Raw genomic sequence first — 25,164 nt, forward strand, 5'->3', positions numbered from 1 at the left:
ATAATCTCATATTTGCTGGCTTTGGAGGCAGAGAGAGAAGAGCTAAATTCTTCAAAGGATTGTTTAATGTTCTACTGAAAATATTTTGCATAAAGATATTTTTACAAGTCCCATTTTGCACTCAAGTTTTTCTAAATTCTGAATGGGTATTATGTGATACATATTACATATATATGTACATAAGGTATAGGAAGTCTTAGTAATAAAATGAGGCCAGGCGCGGTGGCTCATGCTTGTAATCCTAGCAATTTTGGAGGCCGAGGCGGGTGGATCATGAGGTCAGGAGATTGAGACCATCCTGGGCTAACACGGTGAAACCCCGTCTCTACTAAAAATACAAAAAATTAGCCTGGCGTGGTGGCAGGCTCCTGTAATCCCGGCTACTTGGGAGGCTGAGGCAGGAGAATCGTGTGAACCTGGAAGTCAGAGGTTGCAGTGAGCCGAGATCGCGCCACCGCACTCCAGCCTGGGCGATGGAGAGAGAGAAAAAAAAAAAAAAAAATATATATATATATATATATATATATATAAAATTAAAAAATAGGCCGGGCGTGGTGGCTCACGCTTGTAATCCCAGCACTTAGGGAGGTCAAGGTGGGCGGATCATGAGATCAGGAGATCGAGACCACAGTGAAACCCCATCTCTACTAAAAATACAAAAAAAAATTAGCCTGGTGTGGGGGCGGGCGCCTGTAGTCCCAGCTACTCGGAGAGGCTGAGGCAGGAGGATGGCGTGAACCTGGGAGGTGGAGCTTGCCGTGAGCCGAGATCCCGCCACTGCACTCCAGCCTGGGCGACAGAGCGAGACTCCGTCTCAAAAAAAAAAATAAATAAATAAAAATAAAAAATAAAAATAATAATAAAATGAACCACTCATGGCCTAACTGAAGAACCAGAACATGACCAGAAACCACTCAAGTTCCTGTCCCTCCTTGTTCCTGTCTCCATAGCTTTGCCTCAGAGGTAACTATCCTGATTGTTGTAATTATCAGTTCTTCATTCGTTTTCTTTCTTTATAAAAGGAGTTTCACAACCACATATACACATTGGCTGAAACAATATGATTTGTATTTTTGCTTGTTTTTGAGCTTTATACAAATGGTATATATTATATATTAGTCTTTGGTGACTTGCTTTTTATTCACTTAGCATTGGTACTAAGATTCATCCTTGTTACGTGCATGTTATTTTCACTGTTTTGAATCACCACAATTTATCCATTTTCCTACCATGGACATTTGGATTGTTCCTCGGATTTATTTTTGAAGTTGTAAACAATATTGCTTTGAATATTCTTGTAAATGCCTCTTGATCCAAGTGTTTGAAAAGTCTCTTTAGGGTCTTTTACCTAGAAATGGAATTGCTGGATCACAAGGTATAAGTTCACCTTGATGAGATAATACCAAGTTATTTTCCAAGATGGTTATATCACTTTCACTCCCAACAGCAACGTATCAGAGCTCCTATTCTACATTCTCAACTTGGGACAGTCTAGGAGTTTTAAATGCTATCTCACTGTGACCCTTATTTTATTTTATTTTATTTTTTTGAGTCAGAGTCTCGCTGTGTTGCCCAGGCTGGACTGCAATGGCGCGATCTCAGCTCACTGCAACCTCTGCCTCCCAGGTTCAAGCAATTCTCCTGTCTCAGTCTCCTGAGCTAGGATTACAGGCACCTGCCACCACACCTAGCTAATTTTTGTATTTTTAGTAGAGACGGGGTTTCACCATATTGGCTAGGCTTGTCTTGAACTCCTGACCTCAAACAATCCACCTGCCTTGGCCTCCCAAAGTGCTGGGATTACAGATGTGAGCCACTGCGCCCGGCCCCTTAGTTTTACTGACAGACCAGCAGTGAACTTGAGCATCATTTCAGATGTTTATTGGCTGTTCAAGTTTTCTTTTGCAAAATCCTTGATTATATCATTGGCTCAATTTTCATGTTGAGTTGTTAGGATTCTTTATATATCTAGATGTTGCTAGTATCTTCATCCACTTTGTGGACCTATCTTTGTCTTTTCTCTCTCTCTCTTATTTTATTTTTATTTTTTATTTTTTAATAGAGAGCAGGGTCTCACTATGTTGCTTAGGCTGGTCTTGAACTCCCAGACTCAAGCCATCCTCCTGCCTCAGCCTTTCAAAGTGCTTGGATTACAGGCCTGAGCCACAATACCTGGCCTTTTCCCTTTCTTTCTTTCTTTCTTTTTTTTTTTTTTTTGAGATCTAGTCTAGCTCTGTCACACAGGCTGGAGTGCAGGGGCACGATCACTGCTTACTGCAACCTCTACCTCCCAGGTTCAAGAAATTCTCCTGCCTCAGCCTTCTGAGTAGTTGGGACTATAGGCATGCGCCACCTCGCCTGGCGAATGTTTGTATTTTTAGTAGAGACGGGGTTTCACCATGTTGGCCAGGGTAGTCTCGAACTCCTGCTGGCCTCCTCTTTCTTTATACCTTGTGTGTGGGACAAACATTTTAATTTTAAGGAAGCCACACATTTACCTATCTTCCTTTTTATGGAAGTTTTGTCTTCACATTTATGTCTTTAATCAGTATTCTGCTGGATAATTTTATTTGTTTGGGGGGTTTTTGTTGTTGTTGTTGTTTGAGACGGAGTCTTGCTCTGTCGCCCAGGCTGGAGTGCATTGGCACAATCTCGGCCCACAGCAACTTCCACCTCCCGGGTTCAAACCATTCTCCTGTCTCAGCCTCCTGAGTAGCTCGGATTACAGGTGCCTGCCACCACACCCATCTAATTTTTGTATTTTTAGTAGAGATGGGGTTTCACCATATTGGCCAGGCTGGTCTCAAACTCCCGATCTCAAGTGATCTGCCCACCTCAGCCTCCCAAGTGCTGGGATTACAGGCATGAGCCACTGAGCCCAGCCTCTGCTGGATAATTGAGGGGCCCCTCTGCAGAGCTCCTGACTTCATGCTGTGCATTGCTCTGTGTGGTAAATTTCATTTGCCAGGTTTTTTGTGTTCTTTTTTTGAGACAGAGTCTCTCTCTGTCGCCCAGGCTGGAGTGCAGTGGCGTGATCTCGGCTCACTGCAACCTCTGCCACCTGGGTTCAGGCGATTCTCCTGCCTCAGCCTCCCGAGTAGCTGGGACTACAGGCGCCTGCCACAACGCCTGGCTAATTTTTTGTATTTTTAGTAGAGATGGGGCTTCACCATGTTAGCCAGGATGGTCTCCATCTCCTGACCTCGTGATCCTCCCGCCTCGGCCTCCCAAAGTGCTGGGATTACAGGCGTGAGCCACCGCGCCTGGCCCTTTGTGGGAATATTTTTAAATATTTATTTAATCCTTTAATATTTATGAGACTAAAAGGAGAAACTATTTTTTTCTGTAACCACAGAACACTTCTGACATCAGATGTGCGGGTTTTCTACACCAAGCGATTCTTCACTTCTCTATGGACATGAACTGGGTACCCTACAATTTCATTCAATTCTGACACTACCCAGAGTTAGTGCAGACCTAATAGGTTACGGGCTCAGTCCAACAGGCTGATCCCCACTTCCGATACCAGTTGCAAGTAGTGGGTCTCCAGGCGATACACACTTCTCTCCAGCTTGGCTGCAAATAGGGGATTCCCACAAAACCCTCCTCAGATTTGATAATTTCCTATAATGCATAGAACACAGAGAAACACTTTACTTAACATTTATTGGTTCATTATAAAATAAACAGCCAGATGAAGAGGTATATAGCATGAAATCTAAAAGAGTCCCATACACAAGAGTTTCTGTCCCCGTGGAGTGGGGTAGACTTCCTGGTACATGGATGTGTTCACCAACCTAGAAGCTCTCTGAACCCCTTTGTTTGGAAGTGGAGGCTCCATTACATGGGCACGATTGATTAAATCATTGATGATGAGCTCAGTCTTCAGTCCCTGTCCCCTCCGGGTAGGGAGATAAGGCTGAAAGTTCCAACCTTCTAATCACATGGTTGGTCTCTCTGGCAACCAGCCCCCATCCTCTGCCAGTCACATCATTAGCATAAACTCAGATCTGTTTGAAAAGGGCTTATTACGTATAACAAAAGATGTTCCCCTCACCCCTACCACTCAAGAAGTTACTAGCATTTTAGAAGCTCTGTGCCAGGAACCTGGGGCAGAGACCAAATGTGTATTTCTTATGTCACAGGGACCATTTAGGATTTCTATATATTTATATACATACACATATATACTCTGTTCAGTTACGCTTGTTTTGAAAACCCAAATTTGTTCTAACATGGCTGTGATATTAGAGAATGAGTACAGCATAATGTGAATTTCCTGTTACTTATACACCACTTTTGTCTTTAAGAAATGCTAGAGCTGGGAACGGGGGCTTGTGTCTGTAATCCCAGCTACTCAGGAGGCTGAGGCAGTAGGATCACCTGAGGCCAGGAGTTTAAGACCAGCCTGGGCAGGCTGGGCACGGTGGCTCACGCCCTTGGGAGGCTGAGGCGGGCGGATCACGAAATCAGGAGATCGAAACCATTCTGGCTAACACGGTGAAACCCCGTCTCTACTAAAAATACAAAAATTAGCCGGACATGGTGGCGGGCACCTGTAGTCCCAGCTACTCGGGAGGCTGAGGCAGGAGAATGGCGTGAACCCGGGAGGCGGATTTTGCAGTAAGCTGGCTGTAACGTTTTCTTGAATGGGTGGTAGGCCACAGATATTACTGGTCCACAAGCCAGGTTGGGCAGGAGCTTCCTTTTTCTAGAGACAAGTGCTACTGGGCTAGTCAGGGGCACAGGCCTATCTGAGATAGTCTGAAGGCAACAGACACGAAATGCCAAGTGGGGTCCTGGAGCGCAGGCCAGTCCCTTCAGGACACATTGCTGAAGACTCCACATCCCAGGGAAAAAGGCGGCGTGCTAAACTGCCAGGCCCGGTGCTGAAGGGCTGAGGAGGGCGATGTCAGGCCCCGAGGGTGCTGGCTCCTGGGTCCATTCACAGTCACCCTCCTAAGCTTTAGGCCAGGCTGTAGCTGGTCCTCCTGTGGGAAGGGAAGGAAGCCAGGGAGAAGGATGGAAGTGGTGTGGGCCGTCTGTCCTGCCGCAGAAGCCCGCAGAAGCCCGCAGAAGGTTTGATGGCTGCTCCTTGTCTTCCCAGCAACTCCTCTTCAACTCCTCCCCTCCCAAGTCCTGTAAATGAGCTACAACCCTGTTTCTCCAAATGCCATCAAGCAGTTCCCCATCCGCCTGGCCTTCCCTGACTGGGAAGCGTGCCCTCGGTATCTCTCTGCTGCGGAGCCCAAGGCCGTCACCCTCGGCAGGGAGTGGCTGATGACGAGGCCACCCACTGCCTGTCCCGCGTGGGCCTGCATGATGTGTGCATGCTCGTGGACCTTACGTGTGTGAACACCGGGTGCTTGTGCACGTCTGCTGGACCAGACGTGGTGATGCTGCAGCAGTGATTCCTGAGTACCTGCTTGGCCTCAGGCTCTGTGCTGGGCTCTTGGGATACAAAAAGGAATAAAACAGCCAGCCCCAGCCTTCAAGGTTCCCATAGCCTCCCCGGAAGGTCAGACAGTGAGTAGATCCTCCCCGTCAGTGGGGTCGGTGTTCTGGTAGGGGAAGGACCAGGTCAGAGACCTGCTCAGTATTGCCCGTGGGAGGGAAGAGCAGAAGACTCCTAGGCTTCCACCCAGAGGGAACGATGGTGTCATTCACCAAGACAGGGACACAGAAGGAGGAGCCAGTTAGGGGGACAAGATGAGTTCCATTGAGGCTCATCGAGACTGAGTGCCAGGCTTGTGGGCTACTAGGTGGAAATGTCCACATGCCAGTGATATGCGGCTCTGGAAGTTGAGGGAAGCACAGGCTGGAGTGGCAGCTCTAGCAGTCACCAGGCACAAGGAGTGCCTGAGTTGGGTGAGGCTAGCAGAAGAGGTACCGAGGGGGCTTTGGAGAGCAAAACCAATAGGAGGTCAAGGAGGGAGCCCTCACGTACCACAGTCTACCAGGTGATCAAAGGAAGACGACTGAGAAGGGGTGGCCAGAGTGGGAGAAGAAAATCCAGGAGAAAAGGGTGACCTGAGCTAAGGAAAGAGTGTCCCAGAGGCACGACTGTGTGACACAGCAGGGACGTCTGCAGGCTGGTGTTAGTCATTCCCCCAGCAGCCCACACTGTGCCTCGCTGGGTGCAGGGGGCGTGCGGGGCTTACCTCCGAAGGCTCAGCCGGCTGGAGGCATCCTGACTGGGTGTCTTTGGAGTGGAGCCGACCATGAGGATGCAGAGCCCAGCAAGGATCATGCAGGTGGGCACGGCGCCAATGAGGACCTTGAGTGTGACCACCACCTCCTCTGCCTGCTTGCAGACCCCTGCCTTATACCCCGAGAACCTGGAGAAACATCAGCCAGCCATTAGGGCAGGGCCTGCTGAGCCTGGCACCCTGGGTGGAGGGACTTGACACCTCACCCCACCCCACCCCCTCCTGAAACGTGGACTTCATTTCCTGGTCAGATCAGGAGAGGAGTGTCAAGGGGACAGGCTGACCTGGGAGAGTTTAGAGAGAACTGAGAATGGGGGAGCTGGCCCTCTCAGTCTCATGCACAGAGAAACCTGGGGAAGTGGTTCCCCACACTCTCCAAAGAGCAGCGCTTAGGCCCCAGGCTCATGGATGCCCCGAGCTTGGTAGGTGGGGGGCTTTGCCCTCTTCCTGCCCACTGGTCCTTGGTGCCTCTGCTGTATCCTAACCCTGGGACTCACTCCAGACTGAGGGTGGAGATGCCCAGGGCACATGCGCCAGACAGCTTGGTAAAGAAGACGTAGGAGGAATAGAAGATGGTCTCCAGGCCCGGCCCGTGACGGTGCTGCAGCTGAAAGTCATCCACCACGTCTGGCAGCATGGACCTGTGGCGGGGGTGTCGAGTTAGCCCTCCTAGCCCCTTGGCCACCAGCAGCCTGTGAATTCTCTGGGGACGGAGGCCAAAGTGGATTCATCCCTGAGTTCTGTGCCCAGGACCAGACTGGCCACCAGAGAAGCAGATGGCCTGTGGGCTCGTACCCCCCACCAGCCCCCTGCCAGCCCCCCGCCATTCCTACTGCCTGGTGTCCTCTCAGGAGGGCTCTGAGGATGGAGCTGGTGGCCTCCATCTCCTGCACAGGCTGGGCGCAGGGGGCCTGGGACAGCAGGTTGACATGAAGGAGGTGACACCCACTGTGGACACATGTGAGGCCCCCACACCCAGCCTACCACGGTAGCAGCAAGGACACAGCAATGCTCACGCCAGATACAAATGCCACGACATATGCCACAGGTGCTGTGGGCACAGCAGCCAGCAAGATCGCAAAGGGCACCATCGCCTGGGGAGACACACACACCAGCTGTCCCGCCACCTGCTTCTTCGTGGGGCCTGCTCCTTCACACACGACTCGACTGACGACCCCCATGCCTTGCCCTGTGCTAGGCCCTGAAGACTCAAGGGAACACAGATCCACCCCTGCTGGCCCCAGGAGGCTCAGGCACCAAGGTCACCTCGCTCGCCTCTCCCCTCCAGCCACCCCCAACCCTTGATTCCCGCCTCACTCACAAAGATCCCGAAGGCTGACGTCTTCTTCCCAAAGTGCTGGAGAACCCACTCCCACAGCGGGGTGCTCAGCACGGCTGAGACCTGTGAGCAGACAGCGTCATCACGCCAGGGCCGTGCTGCCAGCGCCTTCGCCCGGGACCCCAAGGCCTTGGCTTTTAGATTGGATGCCTGACCTTGGCCTTGCCCCTGGTTCAAACCGGTGGCTATGAACGTTGTAATCCTGGCCCCAGTTCTACCCTCTGCTGCAATGCAGGTGACCAAGACCAAAGCAAAGTCCAAAATGTTGACCACCAGAACTCTGGCCATATGTGTCACATCAAGGACCACACATGTCCCCAACTCAGGGCCCCAAGTGACCTAGCCTCCACCACCCCAGGTCCCCTCACCAGGACAGTTAGCACCAGGCCCTGGACGTGGTCGTGTAGCTGGGAGGCATGTGTACAGAACAGGACCAGGTAGCTCTGCTCCACCTGAGGAGATGGACAGGAAGTGGGTATGTGCAGGGCATGGCAGGAGCTCAGAAGTCAAGGGCAAGGACAGGGTCTCGAGTCTGGCATCTCCATTGGGACCTCGGCTTGCTGCCACCATCATACAGTCCCTTCCTCCACAAAGGACACTTATCCCCAACACAGATACAAACACCACTCCTAGGCCACCCTCATCATCTGCTCAGCTGTGATCAGGTGGACTTGACTACACTTCAGGTAATGTGAGAGGAAACCGCCCAGACATTGTCAGCCTCCTAGTGCCCAGGCCCTGGCCCTGCATTCCCACAAGCCCTACCAGGATCTTCCTCCCGGCACTAGCCCCTCTGAGCCATGTGCCAGCCACACGTTTCTCCCTATAAAACTCAAGTGGAGACTGCACCCTGAACCTATGCAAGGTCAGCATGGCCAGCGCCAAGCCTGTCGGGGGCAGCTGGCCAGAGGTACCTGAACGGCAGCAGAGATGAACAGGAAGGAGATCACCAGCTTCAGGTAGGGTGGGTGCCGGGTAGTGAGGCCCAGCCCAGCCAGGAAACTCAAGCCTGGGCCTGAGGCTGGGTTAGAGGGGTCTGCAACGCAGAAGGGTGGCACCTTGGCTTCGCAGAGTTCAAAAGCAAAACCCGCCCCCAAGCAGAGCCCTGCCCCCAGCTTCTGCTTCCCTCTTCACCAAACCCCATACCTGGCCGCTCCTTCACCCCTAGGCACAGTAAACTGATGCACACGGGGTAAGTCACTGCAACCACGGCAGCGGCAATGCAGTAGAGACGGGCCTGTGGGACAGGACAGGACTGGGGTGGGTGATGTCTTCAACCCCTGGAGGTGGTGACACCAGAGGGGCAGGGCAGTACTGCCTCCCAATGGGAGCAGAGGGAGGCACAACCCAAGCCCAGGACGCTGGGCCCCCACCTCCCAATCACCCCACAGGACAGCATGCTCTCCGGGCCCGGGCTGGTCCTTCCACGCACCCCCTCTGCTGACCCTGTGTTCCCTGCATGGCAAAGAGGACGCTGATGCCCCAGGAGCCAAAGTGCTCCTTCCCACATTCTATGAAACAAACATTGACTGCTGCTGCCTTCCGCATGCCAGGCCCTGAGGCTCCAGTGATGGATAAGTGAGCCCTGTCCATCCACAGGGCTCAGAGTGTGGGGAGGAAGACAGATCCAGGAGCAGGTGGTTACAGCACGGTGAGATGCATGGTGACTCAGATTAATGGAGGAAGCAGGGCCGGGCGCAGTGGCTCATGCCTGTCATCCTAGCACTTTGGGAGGCCAAGGTGAGTGGATCATTTGAGGTCAGGAGTTCCAGACCAGCCTGGCCAACATAGTGAAACCCCATCTCTACTAAAAATACAAACATTTAGCTGGGTGTGGTGGCGGGTGCCTGTCATCCTAGCTACTCAGGAGGCTGAGGCAGGAGAATCACCTGAACTGGGGAGATGGAGGTTGCAGTAAGCCGAGATCACACTACTGCACTCCAGCCTAAGCGACAGAGTGAGATCTCGTCTCAAAAAATAAAAATAAAAAATTAATATAGGAAGCAGGGCCAGGCACGGTGGCTCATGCCTGTCATTCCAGCTCTTTGGGAAGCTGAGGCAGGTGGATCCCTTGAACCCAGGAGTTCAAGACCAGCCTGGGCAACATGGCGAAACCCCATATCTACCAAAGAAAATACAAAAATTAGCCAGGTGTGGTGGTGTGCACCTGCAGTCCCAGCTACTAGGGAGGCTGAGGTGGCAGAATCGCTTGAGTCTGGGAGGTCGAGGTTGCAGTGAGCTGTGATTGCACCATTGCACTCCAGCCTGGGTGGCAGAGTAAGACCCTGCCTCTGTATATATAGGAAGCAGGACAGTGCTACCTGTCATTCAGAGAAGAATACATATGCATTAAAATGCCTAAAAAGACATGCACGAGAGTACAGCCAGTTCGGGACAGAGGCTGCCTCTGGGGAGGGGAGGAGAGGGACGGCGCAGGGTGGGGCAGGGCACTCATCCTGTGCAACCGCCCTGGGCCTCATGCTCTGGAAGGCACTGCCTCTGGTCTTCAATGCTCTGCTGTTGCTGTCTTGAGATTCTTAATATTTTTATAATGGATTTCAATTTTGTAAGTGAAATCTGATGGGACAGTGGGTTGTGAGCCACCAAGAGCTTCCAGTCTCTGCTCACATGAGGCTCTGCCCCCTGGGAATGGGTTCTCAGCCTCCTGCTCCCCACTCCTTGATACTTTCCCTTCCCCAACCCTTGTGTCACATCAAGGACCACACATGTCCCCAGCTCAGGGCCCCAAGTGACCTAGCCTCCACCACCCCAGGTCCCCTCACCAGGACAGTTAGCACCAGGCCCTGGACGTGGTCGTGTAGCTGGGAGGCATGTGTACAGAACAGGACCAGGTAGCTCTGCTCCACCTGAGGAGATGGCATTGGCATTGGAGAGAGGCATGGGAGGCCTGAATGGGGGCACAGGTGTGAGTGCAGGAAGAGTCAGTCTAGGATGCAGCCTTCTGGCCCTTGGCCAGCAGCAGCGTGTGGATTCGGAGGGTGGGGGCCTCTCACCTATCCCAATCCAGGTGCTTAGTGGACACCTAGAGGGTGCCAGTGCTGGAGGCTGCAATCCCCTGGCTGGGGCGGTAGGTGCATTGGGAAAGGGGAGATTGACTTTCCAAGGCCCTTCATTTTCATTTTGCAGGTACATAGGTAAGGTGATTGCCCAGGCTGGAGTGCAATGGCGCGATCCCTGCTCACTGCAACCTCTGCCTCCTGGGTTCAAGTGACTCTCCTGCCTCAGCCTCCCAAGTAGCTGGGATTACAGGTACCTGCCACCATGCCCGGCTAATTTTTGTATTTTTAGTAATGATGGGGTTTCACCATGTTGGCCAGGCTGGTCTTGAACTCCTGACCTCAAATGATCCACCTGCCTCGGCCCCTCAAAGTGCTGGGATTACAGGCGTGAGCCACCGTACCCGGCTGTAACATTTTCTTGAATGGGTGGTGGGCCACAGATATTACTGGTATTCTTCTCATACTATTGATGCTGAGACATTGGTGGGGGCGGAATCCCCGGGAGGGCTTGTTAACATAGAGATTGCTGGGCCCGGTCCCTAGAATTGGTGAATCAGAGGACTGAGGTAGGGCCTGAGGATCTACCTTTCTAACAAGGTCCCAGGTGTTGCTGATGCTGCTGGTCCAGGGACCACACTAAGATCTGTGCCTCTCTGCCTTTGTGTAAATCTGAAATATTAACTTAAAAACAAGCACAGGTCGGGCGCGGTGGCTCACGCCTGTAATCCCAGCACTTTGGGAGGCTGAGGCGGGCGGATCACCTGAGGTCAGGAGTTCGAGACCAGCCTGGCCAAGATGGCAAAACCCCATCTCTACTAAAAATACAAAAATTAGCCAGGCGTGGTGGCGCATGCCTGTAATCCCAGCTACTCAGGAGACTGAGGCAGGAGAATGGCCTGAATCCGGGAGGTGGAGGTTGCAGTGAGCCGAGATTGCACCCCTGCACTCCAGCCTGGTCAACAGATCGAGATTCCGTCTCAAAAAAAAAAAAAAAAAAAAAGCAAAAAAGGCCAACACAGCAGGGTGCAGGGCACACAGAGGAGAGGCCTACATGAAGGCTGCGGAGGGCAGCCCATGCCCAGTCCTGAAGGCGAGGGCCACCCATGCTCAAACTCCTTTTTTTGTTTTTTTCCAGAAAAGGATATTTTTTTAATTCCAGTAACTGCAAATAGGAAACCAGAGGGGGAGCCCCAGGCTGGGACAAATCATGGCTACCCCTCCCCAACAGAACAGGGGGAGGAGGTGGCCCCTACACCCTTTATGGTCGATTCGGACCCCCTTGCTCACTATGCTGCAGCATCCTAGGGGCAGGGCCCCACCTTCCCTGGGACTGGGGCAGTCAGTCAGTCACCCAGCCTGCCATGCCCCAGCCCCTCTTCCCCACAAAGAGTATCTTGGGGGAGGGGATCGTGGGCAGAACAGGAGGCAATGAGGATGAACATTGCTCAAACGCCTTTCAAAGGGCACCTGACCACACAGGGAGGTGGCAGGAGGCAGGGATGAGATGCTGTGTAGGAGGCGGAGGCAGCAGTTGTGGGGTGGGGAGGGAGGTGGTGGCACGGGCCAGGGCATGGCAGTGGGTTGCAGGGTGGCTGGATGCATCCCAGACTTTTGGCCTAAAAAATGGGCAGGATTCGGTCATAGGTTGGAGGGTTGAGAGAGGGGAGGAGAAGAAGAGGACAGTGCTGGAGGATGATAATGTCATTTACTTAAGGAAAGAGGGGGAAATAGAAAAAGAGAAAGTAAATGTGGGGGATAAAATAGAGGTGTATCTGCTCAGTGCTGAAGGGACCTGCTGTGAAAGGAAGGGGGCTCCCCTCTCATTTCACCATTTCACGCTGCGGATTGGGCGCTCACCTGGTCAGGGCTGGGGGAGGGGACATGGGTCATAGGAAGGGTTTTACCCAGGGCTCTGCGAGGACACCAGACCCCTCTGCTGCCCCCTCCCCTAGCCTGTCCTACGGCTTTCCCCACCCTCGCCCCTCCTCTGGGGCTGGCCTCCTCTGCTCCAGGTGGCTGGCCCAGTGTCTATTCTATTCTATGTCTAGAAGGAACCCAGAAGGAGGCAGGTTTAGCAGAGGACGTTAGATTTGAGGGCTGTCTGCTCAGCTGGAGGAGCAGGGAAGGAATGAGGGGGCACAGTGAGCCCCCTAAAAGACAGCAAAGTGACGTGTGGACGGGAGAACCAGCCCTAGAGGAAGGAGGTGACCCTGCAGAGGGGACCCCAGGTTGGGGGGCCTTGCCACCCCGTGCACTTACTGCATTCGGGGAGACAGTGACTGGCCCCGGGGTCGCAGTGGCCTCGCACCTGTGGGGTCTGTGGGCGCTGGACACGATGAGCCCGTGGACAGTGGCCCCCATCAGTGTTCCCGCCATCTCCACAGTCATCCCTGGAGACAGAGCGCCACTTAAGGTGACTGAGAGGGAGTGGGGTCCCAGGGGCAGTTGCCTTCCCGGAACCCGAAACCCATGGCTGCACTCACGGTAGGCGGTGGCCGAGTCCCGCTCCCTTGGGCAGGGGGTCAGCAGCATGGTGAGCGCTGTGTAGGGCACCTGGAAGAACTGGGGCGCCGGCAGAGCTTAGAACCACCCCCAGCTTTGCCTGGTGACAGCGGGCGACCTCCCCCATCCCGGGTGTCACATCCGGATACCCACGGGCCAATGTGACGTATCCCAGCTGGCCGCCTGAAGTCGGAGCTAGGGGCCCAAAGGCAGGAGGGGGCAGCCAGCCCCGCACAAGGCCGGCGAGCGCCAATGGCATGGTCCAGGCACAGGCGGGTGGGGAGGGCGGCGGCCCTGCCCCCACAGCACACTTCAGAGTAGCCATGGCCAGCAATGGGCTTCGCCAGAGCACAGGCCCAGGAAGGGGCCCTGCTTACCATGGCCAGGGCCTGGAACAGGCAGTAGAAGGTCATGTACCAGAGGCCTCGCAGGCTGGTGAAGGGGGGCAGGAACCACAGGAAGAAGTAGGCCAGGGCGATGAAGGGGGTGCAGCCCAGCACCCTGCGGAAGCACAGCCGAGGTGGAGTGGCCCCCCGACCAGGACAGGGGGACACGAAGGGCCCAGCCTGGAGGAACCCCACCCCTTCTCTGCCCCTTGAGAATCCCTAGGCTGGGGCTCCCTGGGTGGGAGCCAGGAGCAGGGGAGAAGTGGCTGATGGGTCGTGGAGGCAGTGGGGAATGGGCGGCCACTCCTCGTGGGAGCTCCGGCTGCACCCTCGGCGCCGCTGGTGCCCTTCCCTGTGCGGACACTGGGACACTGAGCTGTACTTCCTCCATGAGGCCTCGCGTGGCCTCCAGCCCAGCCTTCCCACACTCAGAGCCCAAGGCCAGGCCTGGGAGTCTTGGAGGCTTCTTCCAGCCCCGTGCCATCTGGGGAGGGAGAATCCCCAAGAATGTCTCTGAACTCCTTATCACTCACAGTCAGTCCCCAGTGCACCTGCGATATTATCCAGTCTTGTCTCTTAACCACCCCAGCGGGTTTCTGCTAGGAAACAGGGCTGTGACAAACAGTGACCTCAGGGCCAGGACCAGGTGCCTGGATCCTAAGGACCGAGTGGTTGCTCACCAAGGCATGAGCCGTCCAGACCCTGTCCTCTGGCTCCTGTTGATGAAGAACCCAGCCACAGGGTCAGCAGCCGCCCCAGACACTTTTCCCCCAAACAGAACAAGTGACACCTGGGCTGCAGGGATCTGGAACAGACGGGAGGGGATAGAGAGCTGAGGCCCAGCAGCAGCAGAGAGCCCATCCAGGCCTGAGAACCGGGAGGGAGGCCTGAGAACCGGGACCGGGGGGCAGAGCCACAGTGTCAAGGGCTCCTCAGCCTTCCCGAGGACGCTGATCCCAGAGGAGGGAGCTGAGTGCTGCCGCCCTGCACACTCCCATTAGTACTCATGTCAGCCACTGCGGAGAGGACTCCGGGGCCCTCATCTGGGGCTGGCTCAGAGCAAAGAGGGTGCCTCTGGGCTGACAGAGGTGGACACTGTGTTTCACAATGGAAAGGATGCATTGTTTTTTCTGACTATGTAAATAATACACTCATTAGAAAAACACTCAAACTATGCAGGAAAATACTAAGCAAAGCTCATCTGAAATCGCAGCATCCCAAGACAACTGCCAGAATCGTTTGGATGATCAGCCTTTCATAGGGCTTCTTCATGTGTGCTTGAGATTGATCAGTTTATATAAATGGGATCATATCAGACTGTCATCTTAAACATTCATGGATACCTCATTTTATTATTTTATTTTATTTTTTAATTGAGACAGGGCCTTGCTCTGTTGCCCAGGCTGGAGTGCAGTGGCACCATCTCGGCTCACTGCAACCACCGCCTGTCGGGCTCAGGTGATTCTCCCACCTCAGCCTCCCAAGTAGCTGAGACCACAGGCACATTCCCCTACACCCAGCTAATTTTTGTATTTTTAAATTTTTTTGTGTGTGTGGGGGTGGAGTTTTGCCATGTTGCCCAGGCTGGTCTTGAACACCTGAGCTTAAACAGTCCTCCCGCCTTGACCTCCCAAAGTGCTGGGTGTGTGAGCCACCATATCTGGCTGGATACCTCATTTTTTTGTTGTTGGTTTTTGTTTTGTTTTTGAGAGGGAGCCTTGCTGTGTCACCCAGGCTGGAGTGTGGTGGTGCAATCTCAGCTCACTGCAACCTCCACCTCCTGGGTTCAAGTGATTATCCCGCCTCAGCTTCCTGAGTAGCTGCGACTACAGGCGTGTGCCACCACGCCCAGCTAATTTTTGTATATTTAGTAGAAATGGGGTTCACCATATTGGTCAAGCTGGTCTTGAACTCCTGACCTCAAGTGATCCTCCCTCCTCGGCCTCGCAAAGTGCTGGGATTACAGCTGTGAGCCACCATGCTCGGCTGGATACCTCATTTTAAAAATTTGGTTTTACTTACCCTCCATTCTCCATCATTCCCTCCTGTAGCCAACATTAACGAGTTGGTGTATATCCTTCTAGAATTCTCTCCATGCTCACATTTTAAACATGGACAGATACATATGTATATATACATATCCATACACACACACACACGGAGCCTGTCTTTGTTTTGTTAAAATGGGATCATTTTATATACTCTTCTCTAAAACTAACTTTTCTTTTTCACCAGAGCATCATGGAAATCACTCTAAGTCAACTGGTATAGATCATTCTTTTGAATGGCTGCATGGTAGTCTATTTGATAGTGATGTTAGTCCAGTCTGTTGACTTCTGTGGGCCACACTGGAAGAAGAATAATTGTCTTGGCCAGGCACGGTGGCTCACGCCTGTAATCCCAGCACTTTGGGAAGCTGTGGTGGATGGAACACCTGAGGTCAGGAGTTCGAGACCAGCCTGGCCAACATGGCGAAACCCCGTCTCTACTAAAAATACAAAAATTAGCTGTAGGCTGGGCGTGGTGGTTCACGCCTGTAATCCCAGCACTTTGGGAGGCTGAGGTGGGCGGATCACGAGGTCAGGAGTTCAAGACCAGCCTGGCCAGCATGGTGAAACTCTGTCTCTACTAAAAATACAAAAAATTAGCCGGGCATGGTGGCACGCACCTGTAATCCCAGCTACTCTGGAGGCTGAGGCAGGAGAATTGCTAAACCCGGGAGGCAGAGGTTGCAGTGAGCCGAGATCATGTCATTGCACTCCAGCCTGGGTGACAGAGTGAGACTCCGTCTCAAACAAAAAAAAAAAATTAGCCGAGCGTGGTGGTGTGCACCTGTGATCCCAGCTACTCGGGAGGCTGAGGCATGAGAATCGCTTGAACCTGGGAGGCAGAGGTTGCAGTGAGCCCCAAGATCACATCACTGTACTCCAGCCTGGGCAACAGAGTGAGACTCTGTCTCAAAAAAAAAAAAAAAAAAAAAAAAGAATCGTCTTGGGCCACATATAAACACATAAAATACACTAACACTAATGATAGCTAATGAGCTAAAAAAAATAACAAAAAAATCATACTGTTTTAAGAAAGTTTACAAATTTGTGTGGGGCCCCATTCAAAGCTGTCCCGCTGCGGGCTGGACAGGCTTGGTGTATTATGTGGCTATGATACAGCTTACTTAGCCAACTGCTTCTATATTGTCAGGGATCTACATTGTTTCTCATTTTCCCACTACAAACAGGCTGCAGTAAACATCCTTGAGGACCTTGCCCTCATTGGCTTCTGGCTTTTTGTTGAGCTTGTGTCAGAAGTGCTGTCTACAAGGATGGTGGGAGCAGAAGCAGAGGTGGGGGTGGAAGGACCAGACCCCAAGGAAGATGCCAGCAGAGACCGGGCTGCTGCCCGCACTTACCTGTGCTATATCAAGCAGGAAGAGCTGCAGGTAAAAGGCTGTGGCGCTGGAGGCTATCTGGTTGGGGACCCCACCAATGCCATAGCACACCTTCGTACAGAATGAGAGGCGGCCAGCTCTGCTGTCCTGGAGGAAACACAGGAACTAAGCCCCTCTCCCAACAGACACAAAACAGGTCCCCACACCCCATGACTTCAGTAAGCATCCTGAGTCTCTGTGATGTCTTCAGGGCTTTTCCAGCAACCTCTCAGCCCCATTCTGCCCCCATGTCATCCTAAGAGGAAGTGAGACAGAAGAGAAAAAAGATCCTAAACCAAGACCTCTAAACGTTTCCGGGGGGGAGTTCTTCTGGACATCTTACCCTGGGCTTCCTGCTGAAGCTGCCGTCATTTACTGAGTCAGCACGGCCGTGTAAGCTGCAGGTCAGGAGACCTGGGCTTGAGCCTGCCTTTGTCACCTACCCCTCTATGTGACCTTGAATAAATCACATCATCTCTCTAAGCCTGTTGTCCTCATCTGTCAAATGCAACATCCCTGCCAATTTCACAAGGTTGTTTCGATGAGTAAACGAGGCAATAGCTCATTTACCCATAGCCTGCCTACACACAGCCCTCCAGGGATGCCTGGCAGGCATCTCAGCTTAGCATGGTCTACATACAGCTCCTGATGGCCATCCCATTGTCTAATCCAGCTCCTAGCAAATGGCACCACTGGTCCCCTCAGTGGCTCAGGCCACAAACTTAGGAGTCATCTTTTATTCTTCTTTCCAATTCTTGTCTATCAGGGAGTGCCTCCTAAGTGGCTTCTGTGTCTGCCCTTGCTCCCTACAATCCACTCCACCCAGCAGCCAGTGCTTTTGTAATAACATAAATCGCACGGTGGCTCATCCCTATAAACCCAGCACTTTGGGAGGCTGAGGTAGGTGGATTGCTTGGGCCCAGGAGTTGAAGACCAGCCTGCCCAACATGGGGAAACCCCATCTCTACTAAAAACACAAAAATTAGCCAGGCATAGTGGCCACCTGTAATCCCAGCTACTCAGGAGGCTGAGGCAAGAGAATTGCTTGAACCAGGGAGGCAGAGGTTGCAGTGAGCCAATATCACACCACTGCACTCCAGCCTGGGCAACAGAGACTCAGTCATAAATAAATGAATAAATAATCAGATCCCATCTCCTCTCTGATTAAAACTCTCCAGTGGCTTGCTATTGCAGGATTTTTTTGTGTTTTTTTTTTTGAGTGTGTGTGTGTGTTTTGTTTGTTTGTTTCCAGATCCATGGTATTCAGTCAATGCCATTGCAGTTTGAATAAAACTCCAAGTCCTGATCATGGCTAAGGAGTCCACCCAGTCGGCCCCCTACCCACCTCACCTCAAATAGCTCTCCTTCAGCCACGCCAGGCTCCTTCCTATTCCTCAAAATCATCAAGTCTGTTGCTGCCTCAGGGCCTTTGCCCTTCCCATTCTTCTGCCTGGAAGGTGACTCCTTGTCATTCTGGTTTGATGTCACCAGCTTAAATGTCACCTCCTCCAAGAGGCATTCCCTAACCTCTCACCTCTCTCAGTTGTACTTACCACCTGCTATATTCTCATTTAGTTCCTGCCTCTCCCTACAGGAATGTAAACTCTCTGAGAGCATGACCTCTACCTTTTATTTATCATGGTGTTTCCAGTACCTAGAACAAAGCTTGGTACACAGTAGGTGCTCAGTATATAGCCGTTGAAGCAATAAATGGCCATGAAGACCCTGTGTAAAGTGCTGTTTCTTTGGAAGAAGCTGGGCTCTTTTCTCATCATTTGCTGGGGGCTGGAGGGAGTGGAGATGACACGGCTTCACCCATTTCCACATCTTGCAGGACACCCCAGCAGGCTCTTGTGAAGGGAAGGTCTCCCCAGATAAGGGTTTATCACACTTTGCACACTCTTCCTACCCACAGGGGAAAACCACACCGGGGGCAGGATGATTCTTTTCTGACATTTGTGTGAACATCATTTCAGCTTCCAGAAAACTTTAAGAACAGGCAGAATTCAACGTGACAGTCCCCCTCTCCCCCTAATGGGGACTCTTGTATCCCCCAAAACAGGCCTAGCAAGTTTTTAGAACTTTAGAAAGAACTTCCAAGTGAAGCCAGGGATATGATCTCATCTTGCCGTCTTGAGGATGACAGTTTTACCGAAAGTCATAAAAGCCCGTTACAGCTATACAGTGAGCTAGCTGTACAAGGAGAAGCCCCTTGGGAGGGGCGGCTCTGGGCGAGGGGCGCAGCCCTGCTCTCTCTAGCTGCGTGACCCAGGGCAGGGCACCTCGGTCTCCTTGGAGTGACCGGGGCTGCCACCCCTCGGAGAGTCGTATGAGGATTCCACGCCGGCACTTCATCGGCAATGCGAGTGTTTCCCTCTTGCTGTTAATCTCGCCCTGAATTTCTAAGTTTCCCTGGGAAGTGACAGTCCCCGGAGAGCCCCTTCGTCTCACCTCACTTTCCTGTGGGATGCAATCCTGTGCTCCCAGGTGCCTCATAGGAAGCCCTGAACAGGCTGGGGGCTGAGGCGGTCAGAGGAGGCCACAGAAACGAGCAGGGAGCAGGCGCATTCAGTGAGACCCAGGAAGCCCCAGGCCCCTTGCTCCGTCCAGCACAGCCCCACTGGCCAGCACGGCCCGGAGGCATCGGGCAAGGGACAAGGGGACCCGAAGACCTCTCCGCTCCCACCTGCCCTCCTCCCTTCTTGTCGGAGCCCATGGCCAGGACCTTCCCTGAGGCAGCCTCCAAGGGGAGCCTGGTGCCTGGACGAGGCCAGGGTCTGGGAGGGAGGCCGAGGCCACAGCAGCTGCCTGAGGTCGGGAAGGACGCAGCCTCCCCAGGCGCTTCAGAAAGCCCTGCCGGCCCAGAGCTCGGGGACCCCGGGAGGACCTGCGGTGGCAGGGACAAGACCCCTAAGCCAGGAATCAGGACAGCAGTGACCACGCATCCCCAAGTTACTTCCTTGGCTAGGGATAGGCTTCCCGTCCTAGTCTCTTTCCGGCGCCGGCACCTCCCAGCCTCCCCGCTCCCAGCCGTGTAACCCCGCGAGGGCAGCCCCTGAGCTGGCAGGTTTGGGCCGAGCCCCTCCAGGCTGCCCCCAGCTGGAAAAGGGACTGCGAGGCGACGCCCTCGAGCTCCGTGGGGACGCAGCCCCTTCCCGGTCCCCGCCGCCCCGCTCACCTCTCGCCCTCGCTTGGCGCTCCCCGGGCCAGGCTCTGGGGCGTGCGGTTCCGGCTGCGGGGACCCCTCGGCGGCTGGTGCAGGGGGCGCCGCCATTGTCACCGCAGCGCCGCCCGCGGCCGTTGCCCTCGGGGTTATCGCCCTTGGGAGGGGCGGCTCTGGGCTAGGGGCGCGGCGCGAGTGGCTGCTGGCAACGCGGGGGAAACGCAGAAACCGCGAGGGGCACCGTTTCTTTGGCTTCCACCAAGGGAAACAGCGAAGAGCCAAAATCCGCGGGGGGAAAGGCCCGGCAGGCCCTCAGGACCGTTCTCCTTGGGGTGGATCCCCGAAGGGCGTGAGCGCCCGCAGACGGCGGCCCTGCGCGCTAAGGGCTCTGCCAGACCGCTGGGGTGACTGCGGGCAAGCAGCAGCTCCCCTGCAAAATGAAGCAAGAGGCCCGCTCGTTCAGGCTGGACCATGGCTGAACAGGCATTCCGCCGGCTACACATGATGCCCAACGCCTGAAATACACCTTGTCGAGTCTCCTATACAGACCACGGGGTTGGCCAGTAACTAAGTTCTGGCCAGCGAATAAAAGCAGGTGGCACAGGCAACATTCCAGAAAAGTCCTTAAAAGGGAAGGGGGGTGACAGCAGGTAGCTAGTCAGACTCGAACAGGGCAGGAGAGGGCCACGCTTCCAACCAGGAACGTCAGGCAACCATCAGGCGACAGTCAGGCGGTTGTTATGCTCCCTCTAAAATGATAATTGATCCAGCGGGGCCAGGGAAAGGCAGTCTCCCAATAGATAGAGAAAACCTGAAACTGGTGATCAGCTTCTCGGTAGGATCTCAGGAGCTGGGCAAGTGGGCTTACACAAATTGCGGAGTTTAAATGACATGTGACCTTCCAAGGACACTGGACTGGTAAGGGAAGAACGCCTCCAGTGAGCATGGGTACAACTCCAGTATACACAGTGTGCACACTCTCCTCCCAAGTGCTGGCAGACCACTGCCCATGCAGGCAGGCCTCCCAAGGGAAGAATCAGGGGAGAAGGGATGCAAGACCCCAGAAGTATGCCAATGTATAAGACCCCAGGTCAAAAGGTCAAACTGTGCACTTCTCTTTCAGGTCACCCGCTTGGCCCTCTTCCAAGTGTACTTTCCTTCCTTTCATTTCTGCTGTAGAGCTTTTTAATAAACTTTTATTCCTGCTCTAAAACTTGCCTCAGTCTCTCCTTCTGCCTTATGCCCCTCAGTGGAATTCTTTCTTCTGAGGAGGCAGGAATTGAGGTTGCTGCAGACCCATATAGATTCGCTCCTGCTGACATATTTTGGTGCCACGTGACTCATACCTTCCATCAGTAACAGCGGCACACATTAACTAAAAATGCATCATAGACCTAGAACATGAAACTCATGAAAAAACAGGAGCAAGGGCCACGCACGGTGGGTCACGCCTGTAATCCCAGCTACTCGGGAGGCTGAGGCAGGAGAATCGCTTGAACCCGGGAGGCGGAGATTGCAGTGAGCAAAGATTGTGCCACTGCACTCCAGCCTGGGCGACAGAGGGAGACTCTGTCTCAAAAACAAAAACAAAAACAAAACCAACCAAACACAAAAAACCTAGGAGCAACTCTTCATCATATTGGGCCAGGCAATTGTTTCTTAGGACGCCAAAAGCACAAACTGGATGAACTACAAAAGTTTTCAAAATGAAAACCTTTGTGCTGTAAACGATTCCAACAAGTGGGTATAAAGACAACCCATGGAATGGGAGAAAAGGGATTTGTATTGGAATCAACTTTCACAACTCAACAATTAAAAGACAATCCAATTCTAAAATGGGCAAAGAATTTGGATATTTCTCTAAAGATATACAAATGAACAGTAAGCACATGGAAATACAAATCGAAACTACAGTGAGACACCATTTCATATCCACAGGGTGGCTGTAATTAAAATGAGACAAGTATTGGGGAGGATGTGGAGAAATCAGAACCCCTATACACTGCTAGCAGGAATGGAAACTAGTGACGGTCCTTTGGAAAAGTTTGGCAGTTTCTCAAAGTAAAACGTGGAATTACCACATGACCCACAATTCCACTCTTAGGTGTATACACCCTACAGAAATGAAAACATGTTCACATAAAATCTTGAACATGAATGTTCATTAGCAGCGTGCATATATGTGTGTGTGTGTGTGTGTGTGTGTGTGTATATATATATATGCCAAAGAGGACACAAGCCAATGTCCATCAGGTTATGAATGAATAAATATAATGTGGTATATCCATACAATGGACTACTATTGGGCAAGAAAAAGGAATGAAGGACCAGTGCATGCTACAACACAGATGAACCTTGATGACAGTATGCTAAGAAGCCAGTCACAAAAGACTACAAATTGTATTATTCCATTTATGTCAAATGTCTAGAATAGGCAAACAGAGACAGAATGTACATTTGTAGTTGCTTGGGACTGGGCTAGGGAGTGACTGCTAATGCGTATGAGGTTTTAGAATGGACAAAAATTTTCTAAAATTAAATTGTGATGGTTGCACAACCCTATAAATACACTAAAAAACATTGAATTGTATACTTTATTTTTATTTATTTATTTTTTTGAGACAGAGTCTTGTTTTGTTGCCCAGGCTGGAATGCAGGGGCACGATCTCAGCTCACTGCAACCTCCACCTCCCGGGTTCAAGTGATTCTCCTGTTTCAGCCTCCCGAGTAGCTGGGATTACAGGCATGCGCCACCATGCCCGGCTAGTTTTTGTATTTGTAGTAGAGATGTGCTTTCACCATGTTGGCCAGGCTGGTCTTGAACTCCTGATCCTCAGGTGATCCACCTCGGCCTCCCAAAGTGCTGGGATTACAGTGAGCCATCGGCCTAGCCTGAATTGTATACTTTAAATGGGTGAATTGCACAACATGTGAATTACATCTCAATAAAGCTGTTTAAATTTAAAAGGAAAGGAATCTGCTTCTTCCTATTGGCTGAAATACAAATGTGTCGGCTGGTGCTAGTGCAGCTACCCTGAGACCCCAAGTCTGCAGAGTGATGAGATTGGCAGATCAACAGTACAGGAATCTGATGATTTTATGAGGTTGATCTACCAGCCCTGAACTGCTTCCCTCTGGACTTTTGCATGGGAAATAAAATTTGACCTTGTAAGCAACTATTATTCTGGATTTTCTGTCATAGCTAAATCTAATCCTAAAGGATACACTACCCAGTTTAGAGCAAGTCATTCCATTTTATATGTTTTAATTCCTTAATCTACAAAATGGGTACATTTTGTTTCCCTGATTGCAAATACAAGGATAGATTAGATAATGCATGTGCTAAATATTTAATTCCTTGGAAATTAAACATAAACTAAAGCCAAAGTTTCTTTATATAATCTACTTTTACAGTTCGTGTGTGTTTGTTTTTTTTTTTCCTTTCTGTGGAGAATAGGATCTTGCTATGTTGCTCAGACTGGTCTCGAACTCTTGGGCTCAAGCTATATTCCTGCCTCTGCCTCCCTAAGTGTTGGGATTACAGGCGTGAGCCACTGTGTTCAGCCAGATAATCTACTCTCAAGTACGTCCTATTGATATGCATTTTTAAAAGGTTTGGAAATACTGCATTCTCAACATTTGTACTTTGTTGTTTATACTACTGCAATTTTAAGTTTGAAAGGCAGCAGGTAAAAACAATTTTAAAAATTAAAAAATGACTGGGCACAGTGGCTTACACCTGTAATCCCAGCATTTTGGGAAGCGAGGTGGGTGGATCACCTGAGCTCAGGAGTTCAAGACCAGCCCCACCAACATGGCAAAACCCCGTCTCTACTAAAAAAATACAAAATTAGCCGAGCATGGTGGTGGGCTCCTGTAATCCCAGCTACTTGGGAGGCTGAGGCAGGAGAATCGCTTGAACCTGGGAGGTGGAGGTTGCAGTGAGCTGAGATCGCACCATTGCACTCCAGCCTGGGCAACAAGAGTGAAACTCCATCTCAAAAAAAAAATAAAATAACTTTTTTGGATAGCAAAAAATGTAATTATAATAAAAGGCATTTCCCTCTCTAACAGTCAGTATTCTATTTAAAGTGATGGTAAGTTCATAATGTAATTTTTAATGCAAAAGACAAATTAGATTTCAATAAAGTAGGATTAAATAACAAAGGCAGCTGCCTTTTAATTAAAACAAGACTAAAAGCTGATATGCTAAAAAATATCTGAAAGGATGCACATCAAAATGTAACTAGTAGTTTTTAATTTCTAAATTTTTTAATTTTTTTCTTTTTCTTTTTTTCAAGACAGAATCTTGCTCTGTCGCTCAGGCTGGATCGCAGCCGCATGATCTCGGCTCACTGCAACCTCTGCCTCCCGGGTTCAAGCGATTCTTCTGCCTCAGCCTCCCGAGTAGCTGGGATTACAGGCACGTGCCAACATGCCTGGCTAATTTTTGTATTTTTAGTAGAGACGGGGTTTCACCATGTTGGCTAGGCTGGTCTGGAATTCCTGATCTTGTGATCAGCCCACTTCGGCCTCACAAAGTGCTGGGATTACAGGCATGAGCCACTGTGCCTGGCCTTTTTTTTTCACTTTTTAAAAGAGACAAGTTCTCCCTGTGTTGTTCATGCTGGAATGCAGTAATTATTCACGGGTGTACTACCACTACTGATCAAGTTCTCCTGTGTTGTTCATGCTGGAATGCAGTGACTATTCACAGGTGTAATACCACTACTGATCAGCATTCTTTCTTGCTCCTTTTCCAATGGGCAACCTGGTAGTCCCCCGTTCCAGTGAGATCACCAAATTGATGCCAAACTTAGTGCAGACACCTGACCGACTGGCAGAGCACACTACACTCCAGAACTTCTGGGCTCAAGCGATCCTCCTGCCTCAGTCTCCTGAGTAGCTGGGACAACAGGCATGCACCACTAGGACCAGCAGTGGTTATATGTGAAAGGCAGAATAACAGGTGATTTAAGGATCATTTTAGCATATCTGCATATTATAGTTTTCTATAATGAATATAAACTATCTGTGCAAAAAATACATTACAACAAATGACAAAGAGTCAAATATTGGTCTACTGAATGAGCCATTTCCATCTGAAGATTTAGTGCAATG

General features: G+C 51.6%; 1 protein-coding gene across 1 annotated transcript; it reads right to left on the reverse strand.

Annotated features, from left to right (window-relative positions):
* Positions 1–3,647: 3,647 nt before the first annotated feature.
* On the reverse strand, positions 3,648–25,127 carry MFSD2B (MFSD2 lysolipid transporter B, sphingolipid). The gene is made up of 14 exons (XM_002812238.5): positions 20,059–25,127; positions 16,863–16,988; positions 14,137–14,261; positions 13,448–13,571; positions 13,052–13,130; positions 12,828–12,958; positions 8,695–8,785; positions 8,463–8,584; positions 7,917–8,000; positions 7,531–7,611; positions 7,194–7,303; positions 6,707–6,850; positions 6,162–6,338; positions 3,648–4,991 (listed from the first exon to the last, which is right to left on the reverse strand). The coding sequence occupies exons 1-14, from the start codon at positions 20,152–20,154 to the stop codon at positions 4,967–4,969; spliced, it is 1,515 nt and encodes a 504-aa protein (XP_002812284.3). The 5' UTR covers positions 20,155–25,127; the 3' UTR covers positions 3,648–4,966.
* Between the last annotated feature and the right edge of the window lie 37 nt (positions 25,128–25,164).

This window comes from Pongo abelii, chromosome 12, assembly GCF_028885655.2.
Source record: "Pongo abelii isolate AG06213 chromosome 12, NHGRI_mPonAbe1-v2.0_pri, whole genome shotgun sequence".
NCBI classification, from domain to species: Eukaryota; Metazoa; Chordata; class Mammalia; order Primates; family Hominidae; genus Pongo; species Pongo abelii.